This window comes from Rhipicephalus sanguineus, chromosome 3 (genome assembly GCF_013339695.2).
Source record: "Rhipicephalus sanguineus isolate Rsan-2018 chromosome 3, BIME_Rsan_1.4, whole genome shotgun sequence".
In the NCBI taxonomy this organism is placed as follows: domain Eukaryota; kingdom Metazoa; phylum Arthropoda; class Arachnida; order Ixodida; family Ixodidae; genus Rhipicephalus; species Rhipicephalus sanguineus.
In genome coordinates this window covers 218,927,970-218,947,930 of record NC_051178.1, presented here as the reverse complement: position 1 = coordinate 218,947,930, position 19,961 = coordinate 218,927,970, and the positions used below count along the sequence as shown (strand labels likewise).

The 19,961-nt window shown below is 48.1% G+C and overlaps 1 protein-coding gene across 1 annotated transcript in view; it reads left to right on the top strand.

The window, feature by feature from the left end:
• Nucleotides 1-19,961, top strand: part of LOC119388312 (retinol dehydrogenase 14) — a 163,146-nt gene that overhangs the window by 83,551 nt on the left and 59,634 nt on the right. Inside the window, exon 5 of the mRNA XM_037656010.2 lies at nt 1,228-1,422. Within this exon, the coding sequence (XP_037511938.1) occupies nt 1,228-1,422 (195 nt within the window). The remainder of the gene's footprint in view (nt 1-1,227; nt 1,423-19,961) is intronic.

Genomic DNA, 19,961 nt, shown 5'->3' with positions numbered 1-19,961 from the left:
GACTAGCGTCCATGACCACGATTTAACCCTTGTGGTAGTTGAGGTAGTTAACATACCCGGATACAGCTTATAGTGAATCCCGCACACATATGGCATCAACAAGCACATAATGAACACTGGTACTCGTTATGCACTGATTCAAAGCGACGTCAATTGACGAGAGAGGGTGTGCTCTCCCCAGTATAAGCGTAGCCCGCGCCTGTGCTCATGCATATACCACACCACGCTTCAGGAAAGCGAAAGGCAGAGTTCGTAGCTTGAGCCGTGAACGTGGGTAGGCGTCCCGCTTCCCGCTGGTATGTCCCTCCCTGCACCAAAGCACTCACCGTGCGTCATTCGCTCTTCGACGACATTGCCTTTTTGTGCCACTTATTGTAGCAGTGTTCTGAGTTGGTGCTATCTTGCTCGAAGCAGTAGGCGGCGGAGAAACACCATTGTCGCGTGTGGAATCTGCCCTACTCTGGGGACGAGTTGTCACGCTAACTCGACGCGAAAGGCAAAGTGCGTATTGCGTTGTCACCAAACCGAATCACTGCCCCGGCCGTAGTTCCCCAATAATCCACCAAAAACCTTAGTTGCGCTGAAACTAACGAAGCGCTCCCTGTTGGCGCTCGTTGCTACCACGATGAAGTATTTCACTGCTCCCAGACGGCGACACCACCGACACCAATCAAGGTGACTGTGAGAAGATGTGAGAGATATATAAGGCGCGTTTGTAAAGCGTCATGCAAGTGCGTCGTAGAGCGCCCGGCACCTATTGTCACGAACCGAGAGGTAGTGGGCTCGACCCCAAGGTCATCGTAACCAACGAAACTTGTGGCTTTTCTTTGTCATCTGTTCGTGTGCATTTTACCGACGTCAGTCTTGGTGCACCCCGGCATAATACACTTTCTTGTTAAAAGAAGCCGCGTTCCTCCCAAGCGTAGCTCGAGGCGCACGAACACAGATGAGGCAGGTTCAAGCTCGGCCTTACCAGCTGCGCTGTAAAAATAAAGCGTAAGGTAAATGGCTACACAGGATGGCTTTCGAGTCTTCACGGACGCCTTCCTACGCGCGTAATGTTGCTCCAATTTTGACATGGTCAACTCAGTGATTACCACCATCAGCTTAACCCATTGCATCCCTTTTATTTTTACCATGGTTTTCAGACAACTCGCACCGGCGCTAGACAGGGTGGTCTTCAAAGACTGTCGCCACTAAAGGACAACGACTGGTGTTTCTGCGCAGACTTGCTGAAGAAGAGTTCGCCGAGCAGAATCATCAACGTGGCCTCCGACTACCACCGATTGGGCCAAGTTGGAAACGTTGGGCAGATGGCGCGAGGTGTCAACATGCTCACCAATCCGACAGCCATCTACGGGAATGCCAAGCTGGCGCTGTGCATGACCACCGTCGCACTGGCCGACAGGCTTCGAGGCACAGGTGCGCCACTCAACTTGTCATTGCTCGTCTATTGGTTTGAACAAAGATTTGTCGCCATCCCTCGGCGGCGGCAGCAGCGCCCTGCCGTAACTCAATGGTGAATAGGTGAAAATCGCGGCGTCGCACTGCGAAGCGCGTTGCTTCCCGGGACATTTGAACACCGTCTATGAGAAACACATGGGGCGCATTGTACAATAGTGAATATCCTGGGAAGCTACGCACTTTTGGCCACGCGACTGTATAATGATGATGAAAACATTCCTTTATTAAAGTGCAAAGAAAATGGGGAGGGTCCTTATTCCGTAGTCTCACCACAATTTTCCAGTGGGTATCTACTGCAGAGAATCGTGAGTAGCTTTTAATAACCACTTGTTTTCCGTCAGGTAAGATTTTCTATGCCTACTTCTCATTCAGTTACGCCAGGGAGCCGTGACCCAACTCTTGGTCATCCAGGAGTTGAACTTTCTAAAAGCCTGAGCGTAGTGGTGCAGTGAATAATAGTCGACCATGTGGTCTCATTTATCGCAGGCAGGTCACGAGGCAATTACGAATGACGGCATATAATATAACTTTTAGTGTTTTTAATTTATTGGCCTTTTGTGATAAAGCTTGTATTGTGGTGATGTAAAATTAACGATTACCTCTGTCGCTTGTCGAGGTCCCGAAAGAACCTTCGATCGCTGGTGGCGAAACTCAGTATGCTCCTTGTCCGATCTCACGATATAGAGAACAACTTTATCAAAATGCCTGCAGGGACGATTAGGCTCCCTAATACGCATTTCTTGTAATCAATGAGAACTATGTTCAACTGAACCAAGTCAGAAAGCAGTGTTCGCATCGCGGCTTGGAGCAACCTGGAGTTTGGGTGTTCAGGTGAAACCGCATGGCGCAATTTCAGGCGCGATTGACGCGTGGTTGAAGGGACGGACGCGTTTTTTTTGACGAACGCCTTCGCGAAATTGCGTCGCAGCGTCCCGCATATGGCGCGATTTCAGGCGCGATAGACATGCGGTCGGAGGGACGCTCGCGTTTCTTTGAAGAACGCCGTCGCAAAATCGCGCCGCTGCGTCTCCCTACTGCGAGTAGAAAAAAGAAACTGGCCGCGTATCTGCGTGTTTTGCTGCAAATGTCGTCGAAAGACGATAGCCTTCTGCCGGCCGTACTACATGAGTCCTGGTCTCATCCGCGGCCACCCGTGATGCTGTTCCCAGGGCCACTGTTAGGTGGCAGCACCATATCGTCGGAAGAGCGCTTTTTCATGCACAGCGTCGCATTTTCAGCGCAGCATAACACTAGGGTCTTTAGAATTACGTGTCTATATATTTTCTAGTAAAGGAAAACACTACCTAATACTTACGTATAGGCGTGTGCGAACAGTGAAATTTCATCTCGAATCAAACATTGCCGAATAGGGACAAAAAATATCGTACATCGAATCGAATATTGAATACAAAAGGTTTTATTGAAAATTGAAAGAAAGAACAACGCTAATGTGTATACCTTCATCGTCATGAATGCTCCGGGCCCAAATTTCTTCAGGCATCTGTTCACAGCAGTGTTGAACTGCGAGCCGGAATGATGGGAGTTTCTGAATGAGTGGTGCGGTGCTGCAGTGGAGACTTCACAGCGTGAAAAATTTTTCACATGTGATGCCGCTCACAGAAGGCTTCGCGGGCCAAAGTCGGGACGTTTTACGGCGCTTGCGTCATACGTGACCGAAATACGCAAGAAGTCCGTCCTTTCGTTCCGGAAGCGAAGTTGTGAAGCGCTTGACGGTTTTCTCGTCTTCTCTCTTTTTTTACGCGTGCTAATGACGTAATCCCCTTTAAAAAACATGTGCTCGATTTTGAACCAGGATATCGGTGAAAGGTTTAACGAAAGGTTTACCGTAACGACGTTAGCGTTAGTTTAGTCACACCACCCTAACCAAGTTGCACCAATGACATTTGTCACGTCGAAGCATATTGGTCATGCCGAATTATTCGAAACTTCGAATACTAGCTATTCGAAAGTCGAATTGAATTATTCGATCAGGTAATATTCTATTCGAATTAGCAACTGGAATATTCGCACACCCCTACTGACGTATTGACATTACGCCTCAGATATGCGTAATATTCGCTTTTCAATGATGGACAATGTTCACAAGTGTGAACGCAGCTACCAGTTCATGGCTGGGCGTCGAGCAAGTGCTTAAACTTTGACCGGGTGGCTGAATCGTGTGATGGATCGAGAGACAGACAGATAGACAGACGCAGGCAGACACAGACAGACAGACAGACAGACAGACAGACAGAAAGGCAGACGCAGGCAGGCAGGCAGACAGACAGACAGACAGACAGACAGACAGATGCAGGCAGGTAGGCAGACGCAGACAGACAGACAGGTGCAGGCAGGCAGGACAGATAGACGCAGGCAGGCAGGCAGACAGAGACAGACAGACAGACAGACAGACAGATGAAGGCAGGCAGGCAGACACAGACAGACAGAAAGACAGACAGACAGACAGAAAGACACACAGACACAGACAGACGGACAGACAGACAGACAGACAGATAGACAGATTCAGGCGGGCAGGCAGACACAGACAGACAGGTGCAGGCAGGCAGACAGATAGACGCAGGCAGGCAGGCAGGCAGGCAGGCAGACAGACAGACAGATGCAGGCAGGCAGACACAGACAGACAAACAGAGAGACAGATGCAGGCATTCAGGCAGGCAGGCAGACACAGACACAGACAGACAGACAGACAGACAGACAGACAGAGAGTCAGATGCAGGCAGGCAGGCAGGCACACGCAGACAGACAGACGCAGGCAGACAGACAGACGTAGGCAGGCAGGCAGACACAGACAGACAGACGCAGGCAGCCAGGCAGGCAGGCAGACAGACAGACGCAGGCAGAGAGGCGGACACAGACAGAAGCAGGCAGGCAGGCAGACACAGAGACAGACAGAGAGACGCAGGCAGGCAGGTAGACACAGACAGACAGACAGAGACAGGCAGGCAGGCAGAAACAGACAGACAGACGCAGGCAGGCAGACACAGACAGACGCGGGCAGGCAGGCGGACACAGACAGAGGACGCAGGCAGGCAGGCACAGACAGACAGACAGACAGACAGATGCAGGCACCAGGCAGACGCAGGCAGACAGAAAGACGCAAGCAGACAGGCAGACAGACAGACAGACGCAGGCAGGCAAGCAGACACAGATAGACACAGACAGACAAACGCAGGCAGGCAGGCAGACACAGATAGACACAGACAGACAAACGCAGGCAGGCAGGCAGGCACGCAGGACGGATGCAGGCAGAAAGACTCATGAGTAAGGAGAGGACGTATGGACGACGAAGACGACGAAGTAGGAGGAGAAGCACGCGGAACAGGCACGAGCGCGTGCAAGGTAGCACACGGCGCGATGCGCGTGACACGAGCCGTAAACGAAGGCAGCAGTTCGATCAGCTGGCATTGTTTGCGTGGCTACTGAAGAAGAAGGTCGCATTGGCAGCTACGTTCTGTCAACGGGAAGGCAGCGAGCGTTCGATACCGGAGGCCGTGACGCTGGCACTCCGTGGCGTGGCCGTTGACCTCGACGATACTCGGGCGAGGCTCCTCGGAGGTGCTGCAGCACCTTGCGGCAATTCCGGACGCATCAGCAGCAGTCCCCCTTCAAGCTCCAACCAGCAACAATCCCCGGGACGTCACGTCATCAAGTACAGCAGTGGCCGAGCTCGTACTTAGGCCTAAGCGGCAGCGACGCCTGGCCACGTCAGCGACTGGGAAAAGGCTTACGGCAGCTTCGTGGTCTGTTATGCATCGGGACGACAGTTCATCGGGACGACAGAGGATCGTCGGCGACATCGACTGGGGAACCAGCACAACGGAGGCCGGACTTACGGCGTGTAACGGAACCAAGTAAGAGTGTTTCATTGGCGAGGCCTAAGTTGCCAGACAGACTCTATAGTAGCGACGCGAGTCGGAGGTGTAGAAGTACTGAGAATTGTGTTTGTTTATTTTCGCATATTGCTCTAGTGTTTGTAAGATTTTCATTGTTAGTTGTTCTGAGTGTTTTTCTTATAGTTTTTCTTGTGTGCAATTAAATTATGTTTGCTGTGCCTACCTGCGCCTTCTCAATCTATCTCCAACGAACACGCCTCCGAGATCTGTGACAGACAGACGCAGACAGACAGACAGCAGACAGACACAGACACATACATACATACATACATACATACATACATACATACATACATACATACATACATACATACATACATACATACATACATACATACATACATACATACATACATACATACTCACACACAGACAGACAGGCAGACAGATGCAGGCAGGCCAATGAACCTCCTTAGTATGTACTCACGCTCGCTCACAAAAAGACGCGGTGTTTTGAGATGGTGCGTCTCCTCTTGTGTAGGCTCCCTACTCTTGTGGCCCTAGGTGCGCTATCAACGGGACGCGTCACTGAGACGCTACTGCATGGGAGGATTTCAACATGTGCCCCACGAGCGCTGCGCGGTTAGCGCGGTGTGGCGGTTTTGCCTCGAGCATGGCCTCCGCCTCGAGCATACAGTTTCTTTAAGTATACCTAGAGGGGAATCTGGCGCTAGTGTCTACGCGGGCTCCTTGAGCGGCGCTTCAACCACCAGGGGAATGATGGGAAGTACAGGCTTCGGATATGCTTCGGATAGATTAGGTTCTTGAGATTTGCGACGCTTGTTTGCCGAGTGTAAAACAAAGCGCTATGAAGTTATTTCCAATTAAAACTTGCTTTATTTTTTTGTATGTAAACTTATTGCAAAAAGTTTGCGAGACCGTGAGATGGAACTGAAGCCTGGACATATTTAACCACCAGGGTATGCATTGTTCTGCAGTTGTGTTCCAGATTTGGCATCACGATATAAATAAATATTTTTTACAACACTTAAAACAAACACGGTTGTTTTTCCTTCGAAAGTACGCATTATATATTTATGGAAATAACAGTACTGTGCTGAGTGAGAAACACTTAGCGTATCATCTGATTGCGATACCAGGTGCGTCTGTCCAAGCGGTCTGCCCCAACGCATCTCTCGTTTTGTTGCGAAGTCAAGTCAGAGGAGCGTGACAATGCGTCTACTTAGCTTCGCCGTCGTTTTGCAGCCAATTTGAACGAGTTTTGGCAAGACGAGCTTATCAAACAAAGGTGAACTCGATGCAATTTCCTGCACTGACATGGGACGCTACATCTATGCGCAGCGGTGAGTGCACGACGCTTTGCTAAAACTGTCATATACAACCTGCAAGCTGCACCATCGCAGCAAACCAAGAGATCTAGCGGTTTTCAGCCTCTTTGAAGAACAAAGGCACTGCTTCAGTGCTCTGCAACTCACCCCACTACCCAGGCCTCGCGAAGAACGAAACTGAAACTGTAGAAAAAGATCCGTAGACAGTTAGCTAGTTAACGCAATCCAGTCCAAAGCCTGTACTTCCCATAATTCCCATGGTGGTTGAACGATCGCAACGCCAGTTTCCTCTCTAGGTTATTGTATGAAACTCTATGGCCTCGAGCCACGAAGGAAGGAGTACTAAGGAAAAAATCTGACAGACACGCGGTATAGGAGAGGGATGGCGCGTCTACCACAGCAGCAGCGTTGAGCGCTGAGCACGGAGAAAGAAAGACAGGAGAAGAAACTCCGGGCCGGCGCCAGCGCGAGTAGAGTGACCTAGAATAGGGGGAGTGTCCAAAGCGCCGGCTCCCGCGTGGGCCTTTTGCCGTGAACTCCCGCGGCGCGCCGCTGCTGCGCCGGACCCGTGGCTTTCCGCGCTCGGGAAGCGCGCGGAAAGCCAGGGGCGTCTGCTACGCGCTGTAGTTTTTTTGCGCCGCGGTTCCACACAGGGCACTTGAAGTCTACTTAACTTTTATAATGCGGTGCGGAATGGAGCTTATCCATCTTTAAGCGTTGTGGTAGTGGCTCGGGCTACAACAGAATGCAAAAAATCATGTGTCAAGCGGTATCAGCGTGGTCTAGTTCCGGTCACAAAGTTCGAGAACATTGGTGCGTGTGTAAAAACGCGCAAAACGGACACGCACAAGCAAATAACGAAAAAAAAACCTTATTCGCACGAGTAATCGGGCAACAGCATCACGCATGCACGAATTAAGAGTAATAAAAAAAGTAAATTGCACGCGTAGTCAGCTGAAATACTTGCGCGCAGTGACCGCTTCACAGTACGAGCTTTTTACTCCTAGTCGCCACTGGTGTGCTAGCGATATGCACGCCGCTTTATTCAACAATTCATTAGCCTCCGCTAGCTCTTTATTATGGACGGAGAACACCGGAAAGACGCAAGGGAAACAAAAAAAGGAAAAAAGAAGAGTAGAGACGGCCATACGACCGCAATGCTGTTGGCTTATTTTTGCTTCTGAGGTAGCGTACAACAAGGATCACCGTGCGCAAACATTTGAAAAAAAAGCAATGCCAGGTAAACTAACCTTATTCCACAAGCTTTTGCATAAAAGGCTTAATATAGAAAATGCTTTACAAATATCCAGATGTCATGAAACAAAGTTACAAATGCCCCCATTCTTGCTGTACAAGCTGCCTGAACCGAAAATATGGTAAGAAATTGACAAATAGAAGTGTAATATCTCAATCACTTCAGAAAATTGTTCAAATGCAGAGATCCCTTATGTACCTCGCTTGAAAAAATGCAACATGCGATAATATATACAGGGTGTTTCAAGAAATGTGTCCAACCTTCGCAAAAAATCAGGAATATATGATATTTGATTGCTGCCTTCAGAATTGGTTTTTCTGTAGCGCTAGGCATCTTAAGATGGTTAGAGACATGACTTGAGACAGTAATTAAGAAAGTTAAATTAAGTTTTTAACTAGTGGAGTTAGGTGACTTTGTCAAATTGGAGAATTGAAGTTCTTCGTGCCAGAAACCCATCCCAACATTGAGATTTCGAAAAAGCGGCCTCAAGTAATAATTAGGAAGTAATGAAATTCAACCGAATTCGATGGCTTTCGCTGTTGAAAGCGTTGCATTTCGTTGAATTTCATTACGCCACAACAATTACTAGAGGACGCTTTTTCGAAATCTCAAAGCTCGGATGGCTTCCTCGCATGAAGAACTTCAATTCTCCTAGTTGACACAATCACCTAACTCAACTAATAAAAAGTTAATTAATGTACCTTTCTTAATTACTGTCCTAAAATGATCTCTTTAACTACCTTAAGATTCCTGCCGCTACAGAAAAAGCAATTCTGAAAGCCCCGAGCAAGTATCGCATTTTCCTGATTTTTTGAGAATGTTGGACACATTTCTTGAAACATATATATATGCATTGGATCGCTGAACGTTAGTATGGAACGTTCGTGCGAGATGCATGCATTGCTTCAAGCCTTCACCATGCGAAATGAAAACAGTTTCAAACAACTCATTCTCAACTTCAGATGTTTTCACGGTACTCGGAGGTTAGCGTTCGCCCGGTTCAGAGACTTTACAAAAGATGCGGACGAGTAGTTACATTACATAAAATTGTTTTCGTGGCAATTTCGTGCGCGTCAACAGGACACCCGACCGCCATTTCCCGTTTTTTTTCTGATGAGCTCAATATAGCGTCCACGACAATTTCGTGCTGAAGCTCTGGAGTACTTAAACAGCATGTCTGGTCAAAGCAAACCTCTTTTGTCTCGCAGACGCGTGAAATCAGCTGCTCTGAACTGAGAATCACGTTTGTTTTCGGGCGATCGCTCGTAACATGAAGTGAGGCATACACGATGTTGCACTGTTATCGTTTCATTTTCTTGGTTTGTCTTTTTTTAAGGCTCAAGCCTTAGATGCCTCATCAAATACGAAAATTGACCGTCGGCATCCCGCGTAGCCAACACGAGTGATGCACAAAATCATCACGCGATGTCGTCGACATAACTTGTGACGTCACTATGATGTCATTCAACATGACGTCATATGATGGCGCCACCACAAGTCATCGCCGCTTTGCATTGCCTCCGTGATCGGGGGACGATCGCGGAGGCAATGTAAAAGCAGGTGAGGTGCTGAAAGCTTGCAACGCCTTCAATCCTGTCGGCAGTCCGAAACCACGTTATGTGCAGAAAGCTTTCGGAGAGAAGCAAGGGAGGATCAATGCATCGACTGACGAAAAAGATGGCTTTCGTTTTCGGGTCATCTCAGGCGAATGCATAAGGGACCATGTTTTTTTTTTTTGATGTAATTTTTTCGCATACATTTTACATACGCGGTCAGTTCTTCAAAATCTATGGGTAAGCCTTACATGTTCAGATCGATATTGGTTACCACAGCGTTTTTATAACCTGACAGAAACAAATCGTCAGACCACACGTATATCGTCAGAATTATTTCTGGCTACAGAAAGCGGGTTTGCGCGCCACACACCATATTATTATTGTTAGTCGTTATGCAAACGGCAAGCATGTCAGGTTAGTGATGCCATCACCTATCGGTCGTGTTGGGCATATGTACATTCGTGCCCCTCCGTGCCAATTTTCGTGTATACCAAGTGAACGAGACGCGAGTTACGCGAATAATTTTTTACTTTTGGTACCGCGGCCACGCCGACTGACACATTCGGCTTCGCATGAAATGGCTTGAAACAGCAGAGCGCCGGAGGCAGCCTTGTAAAACAAATCGAATGCACGAAATCAAAGATAGGATAAGGGTGCAAACGCGTTAGCATGCATGAGCTATAGTTACTACGGGCATATATGTGCTACGTTTTCCTGGTTATCTCCAGTTTATTCTCTCCTGCAGCAAGTTTACGTTCGTCATTCCACACGAAAGTAAGTTAAGCGCCTTTTCTCACGATGAAGTGCGCGCAGGAGGCGTTGCTCAAAGAGCCACGCAAGTGTGGACCAATGCGGTGACAAACCAGCTGAAAGGATATATACAAAATCCCCGTTTCACAACACACAAACTAACAAACGCGTTCTCTGTGTGATGAGTCGCTGAAGTATTAAGTTGCAGTGACGCCGTGTTAAATATTGCCCAAATCTCCGCAATTTTAGCTAATAGTGGCCAAAATATCACGCGCGTAGCAGACGCTCGCCGCTTTTACGCGGCTTTCGCTGCGGAGAAAGCCCACGGGTCCAGCACGGCAGCGCCGCGGCGCGGAAGTTCACCGCAAAAGGCCCTCGCACCTCCCATGTATTCCCGCGGCGCTTTGGACACTCCCCCTATTCTAGGTCACTCTAGCGCGAGCGTGCGCCGCGATAACGTCACCCTGGGAGAGGAGGTTGGCGAACTAGAGTCACTAGAAAATTCCAGAGTATCGCATCCGTTTTCCGCGCGCCGCCGCCGACGCGATTGGCTTACTTGCATCACGTGACTCTCGCCGCCATATCCCTTCCAAGCGCTTTGGGTGCAGGCGCGTTGAATGCAGAGCGCGGCCGGACATTTAGCAGTACCACGGTCCCTAGAAGTACTTCGTCGCTTTTTTAAACGCGTCATGCAGATGCCAGAGAGTAGCTCACCAGTAACCGAACGTTGCTGGAGAGCTACTGCGGGAATTTCGTATATTTTTGCATTCCGTGTGGGAAACATTAACGTCAAAGAGCGTTGTTGTACGTGGCTGCATAATTGGCCGCGGAATGAATTCGCCCCCCTCGAAGAACACTCCTTTCTGCAGTGAACTACACAAACTTTGCTGGAAAAGCTCTCATGCAACAGGATACTTCACCTTTTCGGTTCGCTATGTTCAGCGATATTGAAAACTACGTACTACAAACCTTTCTATTTGTTCGGCTGTTTATATCTCGATCTGTTGAACAGATTGTGCATGCATTTCGAGTTATAAGCGTGTCACGCACGAGAGCGAAATCGAAGACTTATTAAAATAATAACTGTTTCCTGTATACCTTGAAGGCAATTGTCACATGATCATTTCCCACTGCGCAAAATTGAAGCGTGGAAGTCTGTTCATCAACTTGGTATAAGACAGTGTTATTAAGCGTATTTTATTTTTTTTTTTCAAAAAAAAATGTTGCTAATGCTGGATTGCGCCGAGCGTACCCTTACAATACTGTTTAGTGGGTGAGAAATGGTCACAGCAAAAAAAAAACAAAATCGGCTTATCCTCTCACACATTGAGGGAATCGATTTCATGCGAGCCCTAGATCTATATAAATACTGTGTTGCAGTAGTATGCGCGTTAAAAACCTCCGGTATGTGCTATTTCTGATCAAAATAACATAAATCACTGCGCCGAGGAAGTTTTAACAAAAGTGCATTACGAAAAAAAAAAGTTGAAATTAAAAGCAATGCAGAAAGCGAACCCCAGCTGTTTACGCGCTGGCAACGCAAAAAAAAAAACTTTGTCGGAACACAGCAAATATTTGCAAATACACTGCAACGTTGGGAATATTAAGGAGACAAAAAATAGGAAATGAAACAACTGAGTAGTGACGTCAATCATTTTTGATGGCCTATTTTCTACGTATCTGTTAGGAAATGACAACGTATTCGCAAAATAAGATGCACCTTACCTACCGCACGCCGATTCGCCCGTGCGTTCGGCTGCTGGCGTTCCGAAAAGACAACTTCCACTTACCGTACACACACCACTTCTATTACAGATAACACCAGCTGAACAGCAAGCATGGTGCGCAAGTAAGGTATGCGTCAGCGATCAGTCGAAGGACGCAATGCTGAATGTTATCGATGTTCGATAATGTTCTCGAATGCGTTGTGAAGTGAACCTGAACACCGACTGCAAAGCTACATTCACCAAGTGTCGAAGTAAATTTCATCTCGCACGGTCATTACGCTAATGCAACTATACAGCTCCGGACCTTACGAACACACCCGGCCATGAAACGAAAAGAGACCGGTGAAGCCACGAAGAGAGTTCGCGAGCACATGGCAACATTCGCCGCACGTTTCATTAGCTACACCGCTTACCACGCAGTCGATGACTCGAAATCACTTCTGATATCCTTTTGAAGAAACACACACACACATATTGCAGTTAGGCCGAGCGTAACACGGCATCGAGGCGAAAGGATCGGTCACTTCTCAACACACGCTACCAACGCGCCAGACGGTCCGGAAGGGAAATGGCCGCCGCCGCCCAATGTTGCCCGCTTGCAGCCTACCTTTGCGGTGCTCTGAAATTTTCCAGTGACTCTATGGCGAACGTGCGCGCAGCACGCCTCGCGGTGACGCAAGGAACTACGTGTTTTCCCCCGCGGTAGGAGAGCGCGCGCGCCCGCGGTCTCCGACGGCGCCCGGGTGTCGTCTGCTACATCTGCGACTGGCCGACTGCACTACGCTACCGGATGCAGCCATAAAAGTTTTTCGCCAGCGTGGTTTGCCGCAAGGAAATAAGGCGCGTGTAGAGCATCTTAGTGGCAATATGTTTTATTATTTCTATTTTAGATCAGATGCTTTTCAGGCCACAACGAAAGAAAGAAACTGGGAAACTTCGAAAAGCAGACGATCTGCATTCGTAGTCAGGCGTGTGCCGATTCTCACGCATATTCTTCGACATAAATCACGCAAGTTCTTAGATATAATGCAAGGCGAGTATTTCTTCTTTCTCATTAGCATGCACCATAAAATAACGTCGATAACTGCGACTCAGAACTATTGCGCGCAGAAAGAAAACGTACATTTCCGGAGCACGTTTGGGCAAACGTGAACCGACGGAAAAACAGAGCAACGTCTGCCGCTCGCTTCGAGCAGTGAGAATCAATACTTCGTAAGTACGCCAGTTTCTATGCTGCTACTCTACGATGTAAGTGTTAGCATTGTAAGCATTTGCTAATAATCGACACTGAGGCGCAGATGGTTCGTCCCCAACTTTCAATAAGTATAGAAGGTGAATAAGTGGGAAGGGGAGGGAAGAGGGGAAGTGGAGAGGGGAAGGGCAGAGGGAAAGTGGAGAGGTGGTGTGTGGAGAGGGTATGCGCATGCGCAGTAAGGGTGGTCACGCCACACACCACCACCACCGGATTGAGCTCCGCCTTAAGATACTTCGCATCTAAAAGAAACGCCTCACGCGGTGCGTCGCCCGCTCATCCGCCAAGCAGAGTTTAGCATGCAGACGCGTGTTTGCTTTCTTCCGATGTCACCAGACTGCGCAGGCCTCCACTCGTCTCTAAAGTCCCTGAAACAAATTACACCATCTCCCGCTAAAGGGGACCATGACGCGATGCGAAGCCGGAGCACTTGCACGATCGCGTTCCGTTGGCGTTCGTTGGGCATGCTACCGACCTCGCGTCGTGGAACGCGAAGAGAAACACTACGCGCGTCCTGTCTTCCCTCTAGCCTGGCCGTTAATTATCACAGGGCGAGCGGGGAACGCGGTCTACAGGCGCGTGAGAGGGGGGCAGCGAAGAGAGAGGGGGAGGGGACGCGCATGTGCTGGCGCTCATCGCGGCGTTGCGCAGGTGAGAATTTCTGGTCGAGCCAGCATTTCAGAGGAGTCAACCGAAACAAGCGCTGGACAACGCGCGCAGCACTCTACCCACTTTATATTCACACTCGAAGGAGAGGAGACTAGAGGAGGAGAGTAGCGCATGTGCCTCGAGAGCTGAAGCGAGAACGCAGAAGCGCAAGCAAGTGCTGGGAGAGAAGTGGAGAGAGTAACGAGCAGCTGTTGGAAAGAGGGAAGGAGGAGAGTTGCGCATGCGTTGTGTGAGTGCGGACGCCAAGGCCGACGCCGCGGGACATACCCCCGAGCAATCCTTCGCATCTAAAATAACTAAAGTAGCGCCATTCGTGTCGGTGTACAGGCACCTCCTCACTCGTGCGCTTTGTAGATTGCAGTTGGAGTCAGTTGAGTAGGGAGCCTACATCATAGAGTTTCCTACAATACTTACTAGAGGGAACTCTGGCGCTAGTGTCTATGGGAGCTGCAATGCATGGCACTTCAGCCAGCACGGGAATGATGGGTAGTACACGGATTTGTCTAAACTTCGTACTTTCGGCTCCGTTTGGCTGGGCGTCGCCTGCATCCGCTTTGTCGCAAGATGAAGTTCAGTAAACTTTCAACAGTTCCACTTCACCACTTAACTTTTTTAGGCTCACCAATTCAAATCAGGCCACGAAGTTCACAACAATCCATTCTTTTATCTGAAAGAAAACCAAAACACAGCAATAAACAAAGCCACAAGTGCGTTCGAAGCCCGCAAGTACAAAGACTAGGTTTGTAACATGAACAAATCACAACAAGCATGTCGTGTAGGACATGACTTACATGCCATGCTTATGGTGTGCTCGCGGTCGTTTCGCTACCTTGACATACACCAATACTGGGGTTGCGCGACGCGACTGCATGACGAACGTAAATGACAGATCCTAACACGCGTGTCATGTGCGGCATGACTTGGATGACATTTACTTGGTGCGCTTCCGGCTGCTTTGTTAAGTGGATACATACCATAACTGGTATGGCATGAGTGCGCGACGGACATAAATGACTGGTCATACATTGTATTTACCACAACATACGTTTCATTATATAAATGCTTGTACATGCATGCATGCATGATAAACATGTGATATATAGTGAATTAGATGCCATGGCATGAATGACTTCATTTTCTTCAAGGAGAAACAAGGCGATGTATGGAGCTCTTTACTGGCTGCTTCGCATTACATTGATCTCCACAGTGCGTGGGATGTGCCGGATTTTTTTCTTCGGAAAACCTATATACTTAGGAGTGCAGCCCCTATTTATAGCTAAATTCTGAGAGAGCTTACCAGTTCCCTTTTAAAGCATGGTCCAGATTAGTTGCAAGGTTCTTTATGTACAGGAAAGCTGATTTGCTTGATGGCATTCTCAACTCTCGCGGAAAATTTTCATGCCGCTGCGACACGATGTAATTACAGACTGAATGAGATCTTGAAAATGGTGGCATTCGGTTTTTGCAGCGACTTCTAGCCCGTGCACTCTGGGCAGCTCATGTCCGTAAGTAGACAGAATGAAGACGATGGAGGAAGGGATGGGCGCTGCAGGGTAGTGCGAGAGGTGGGGGCAGCGGGACGATAATGCATAGGAACGCCGGAGGGACGAACGGCGCCCACAGCAGAATCGCGCATGTGGCCAATTCTCCTGAGAAGTGACCTTTTCATGTTTAGGCGAATGCGACGTTTTCAACTCAAAAGGCTCGTAACAAAACAAACCTGAGGTGGCCCCCGTGACGATGACTGTCTTTCCTTCCGTGGAGGTCTGCGAGCGGCACATGGCGTGCTCATCCCACAAATATTCGATGGCCAACAGCACGATCTTAGTAAAAGTAAAGTAAAAGTAAACTTTATTTGGGCATAACACATACAGCGTTTGCCCGCGAGGCAAGGCAAAAGGAGGAGTTAAACCCCCTGACTAGGTAAGGCCTAGTCAGGGGGTTGACCAGAAGAACAAGCTCTGCCACGATCGCCCGGAGGTCCAGCTTCTTCTCTGGCTGAGCAATATCCATGGTCCTTCCCTGTTCGCGTCAGCACAACGTTAAATAATGATTAAATTATACGTCTAAACGTTATCATTACATTTTATCAGAATGGTTAATGAGAGGAACGTTACTGATATTTAGGCATCAGTATATGATTCCGATGCGAACGCGTTCCCTTCCGCAAGGTGGTAGGGAAAGCTGTTTTTTAACACGAAAGTGTTTTATGCCGGGGTCCACCAAGACTTCAGTGACGTATTTCCGTCACGGAAATGTCGTCGAAAAAATTTACACGATTAGATGGCAAAGAAAAAAGTTCCGTCAACGGGCGTCGAACCCACGACCGCTCGGTCCGCAACAACAGATGCCGGGCACGCTATCCACTGCGCCACGGTCACAGACTCTAGAGGCTTTACAAATCCGTCTTTAATAGAGAGTTTTAGCATTGGGGACCCCAAGCCACCTGCGTACGCACGCTCTTGCGTTCCTTTGCACTCCCAGCCGCATCCACCGAGAATACAAAAGAGCGCAAGGGCCCGCGCGCCCCCAAGCCCGCGGGAACCCAGCACTAAAACTCTCTAATATCTACAAATGCCTCAACGCACCGCGAGGTGGCGATCTCAGCCCAAGCGTCGTAAAAGCATCGGCGTCGCTATAGCATCAGGCTAATCCAAACCAAAAATAGCTCTGCGACGCGCGCCTGCCTGATCTCCCTGTAACACCGCGCTCCCCGCTCACGCGCTCGTCCCGAGAAAAACCCAACAGCATATCCACGGAGTGAATGATGATGAGTGGGCGAAGCTGCGGAGGTTCATCGGTAAACCGTGAATCTTCCGTGAATTCTGCCCAGTACATCATCACCGACGTGAGATCGGGCGCGTTTATACTAAAGGTTCGATGAGTTATGACGACTTGCAGCTCACTTTAATTTTACATGTACGCTGTGAATTTTCATTGTTTAGAAAACCATTGCTTTAGAAAACATCTGGCGTCTTTCGTTAAGCAGCTGGCGCCTTTTCGTTTTGCTTTAGAAACATCTGGCGTTCTTTCGTTTTGCTTTTACAGAACATCTGGCGTCTTTCGTTGGTTTATTTCATCAATCAACGGCGTTTTGAACAAAATTTTTATTGTTTAATCACGCACAGGAGAAATCTCACCAGGCACTACCTTGGAGGTAAAGAATGGCTGCTAATGGGAATGAGAGACAGAAGAAGTCGGCTTTTAGCTAACGCTGCGAATTTTTTATTGTTCAACAACGCACAGGAAAAATCTCCCACCGGCACCACCTTGGAGGTCAAAGCGTAAGACTGGTTACTCACAACGACTACGACTACGAGGGACGAACGGGTGCCGCCTTAAGGAGCTTCGCCCCTAAAATGGCTGCCGGGCAACCGGGGCGGCGCGACCCGCTTTGCGTTTCCCTCTAGTCCGGCCGTGGTGTTCAATCACATTTTAACATGCCGTGGGATGGCGACCAAGTTCTGCTTTCTATATGCGACGCTCTTCTGGCTATCACACCTCGTTCTCTGATAACGCTTTCACCGTTAACTACTGCAGCTATCACAAGGTTTCGTTTAATCATTTAACAGGGTCGTTAGTCGTCGGGATGGAGATGTACCACCAATCATCAAAGTGGGTGCATCCACGTTAAACGGTGCTATAACTGCGAGACATCAATATACATTGTGCAAACTCTCTTATATCAATGTACAGTAAACATTCAGTTACCTCTGTAAGGACACGCTTTACTTTCGTGTTATTCCGATTCCTATGACGGAGGGATCAACCACCTTTTTCTCTTTCGCGAACCTACAGCCATTCCTTAGAGCTGACATTTTTGTCAATATCGAGTCAACGTGCAACAGGATAGGAAGTTGGGCTAGCTGGTACTATTGCATCGTTTAAGCAGCGCCTAGACAGCACAGCACTCGAGCTTCCTGGTCTACTGTCTTATTGCTTTGAGTTGTCGGTCGATTCTCCCTGCTTGCTGCTCGTCTCCTGTTTAGCTTTATCGGTAGAACAACGGCCCGGGAGGGCGGTGGTGACGTGTTCGATCCGCGGAAAAGGACCAATTCTTACTGAAAAAAACCATTTGGACTTGCTTGTGGCTTTGGGCGGATGGTTTCCAGTTTTTCCTTTAATAATGATTACAGCGATAACAATGTGATGACCCGACGTCATTATTCACGGGCAGAAGTTTGTTTGGGACAAATTATTGCATGATTAAAGGGGTCATGAACCACTTTTCCAAGTAATGATCTAATGACCTTACTATCGGAGTTTACGGCCTCCCGAATCGATTGCCGCAAAAATTCCTCGAATCCGTCAAGAATCAGCGGAGTTACGGGGGTTTGGCGCACGCCCTCAGCGCTTTCTCTCTTTTCTCGTGCCGACGAGCGCACTGGAAGCTAGACAGGGAGGGATGACACGGGGGTAGGGTGGCTAGAATGGGGAGGTGTGCTGAGCGCAGCGCGTTTCCCTTGCCAGACAGGGTCCCTCTGCGCGCCGATGCTGCCAGGGGCGCTGCTGCAGGGGGCGCGGGTACAGCCGCGGCTGTCGCGGATTGCCCGTTGGAAGGCTACCACAAGGAAACGCGGCGTGATTTTTCTTTTCACCACTTACGTGTTCTTATTGCACACGGGTCATGCATTAGTGAGCTGTGGTGATAATAACCTATAAAACGAAGAGAACTGAACGCTGGTGCTTCGTTCCTGGCTGTTACGAAAACTCTGAAAGCAAAGAACTGAATTGCGAAGAAATACAATGATAATGATTAACAAAATGTATGTTCGCCCTATCACGGTATAGGGCGTCGTTCTTTTTTTTCTCTGGCAACGCAGCTTAAGAAATGGAACCACTAATTGTATTAGAGAGCAAAGATTTGCGCTTGTGCCTTGGACTTCTAATGTTCGTTGCGAACAACGGGTTAGATATGGAAGCGCGATTACCATGGTCTATAATTAGATCAGAGATACCAACAGTTCAAACGTACATTTTTAAAGATAGTACAGTTCGCATCAGAGACAATCATTATATGTTTTCATTTAAAAACTTAGTTTATTCTTTGAAGCACATTGGTCGTGAGTGCACACCCCTCAGATTATATTCGCATAAGCGCTGCTAGAAGTACTCAACGTAAAAATATTACATATTGGCTCTTCAAGTAAGCTCAGTTCCACCCTTCGCATACAATTTCGTGATATTTTTTTTTCTCCTAATGCTAAACAAATGCCATTTCTATAGTTAAATGACCAGTACAAGATTACCTTGCTCACATGACAATTAGCAATACAACTCATTATGTCAAAAAAAAAAGCGCGACTTATGCATCGGTAGAAGGCAAGGTTAGGCCAACGTCACTAGACTAGGTTGCTAACCTAGTCTAGTAACGTTGGGTTAGGCATCTTCTCTCGCTCTTTTCAGTGGTCTTCCCGATCATACACCTAAGGCGCTTAGCCGTGCTGCCTGTTGGGTTGCAGAAATTAGCGCTTTTTTTTCTATCTTCCTCTTATCATCGTATATATACACCTATATTAATTCCAGAGATATTGGCTGTTGTTTTAGCAAGCTCCCGTCAAATGAATCAAGAGCAGTTATAGTTACATTTTCTCTTTCGGTATGTTCAGCACTTCCTATATACGGCAACGAATTCCACACTCCTGGGCATGTTTCGTTATCTAATACCTGCAAACTTCCAAAAAATTGGTTGCTGAGGGTACCGGGCCACCGCGGATTGTATCTGAATGAAATGGTCGATTCCTGAGCCTCAGTATCTGTGTGGAATTTTTCAGGTACGGCTTATGCGACAGCTTTGAGGTATAGAAATGCTTGTTTGCAAAGCGACACTGGCAAATTGTCGCTGGATAAATTTAAAAGCTTCGTACATGTAAGGTATTGCTGGAATAAACAGCGGTGTGCATCTTGACAATTAGAAGTTTCTTACAGCAGATTACGCTGTCGAATTCCACGAGTGAATTTTTATTTATATAATGCTGGTCTCATGGCGTCCCCGGCTGTTGTGCAAATTTTGCAATCAATTGAAACAACGGACCATTTCCTTTTATTCTGACGCCGATATTCCAATTAGAAAAAAAAAAGGTAC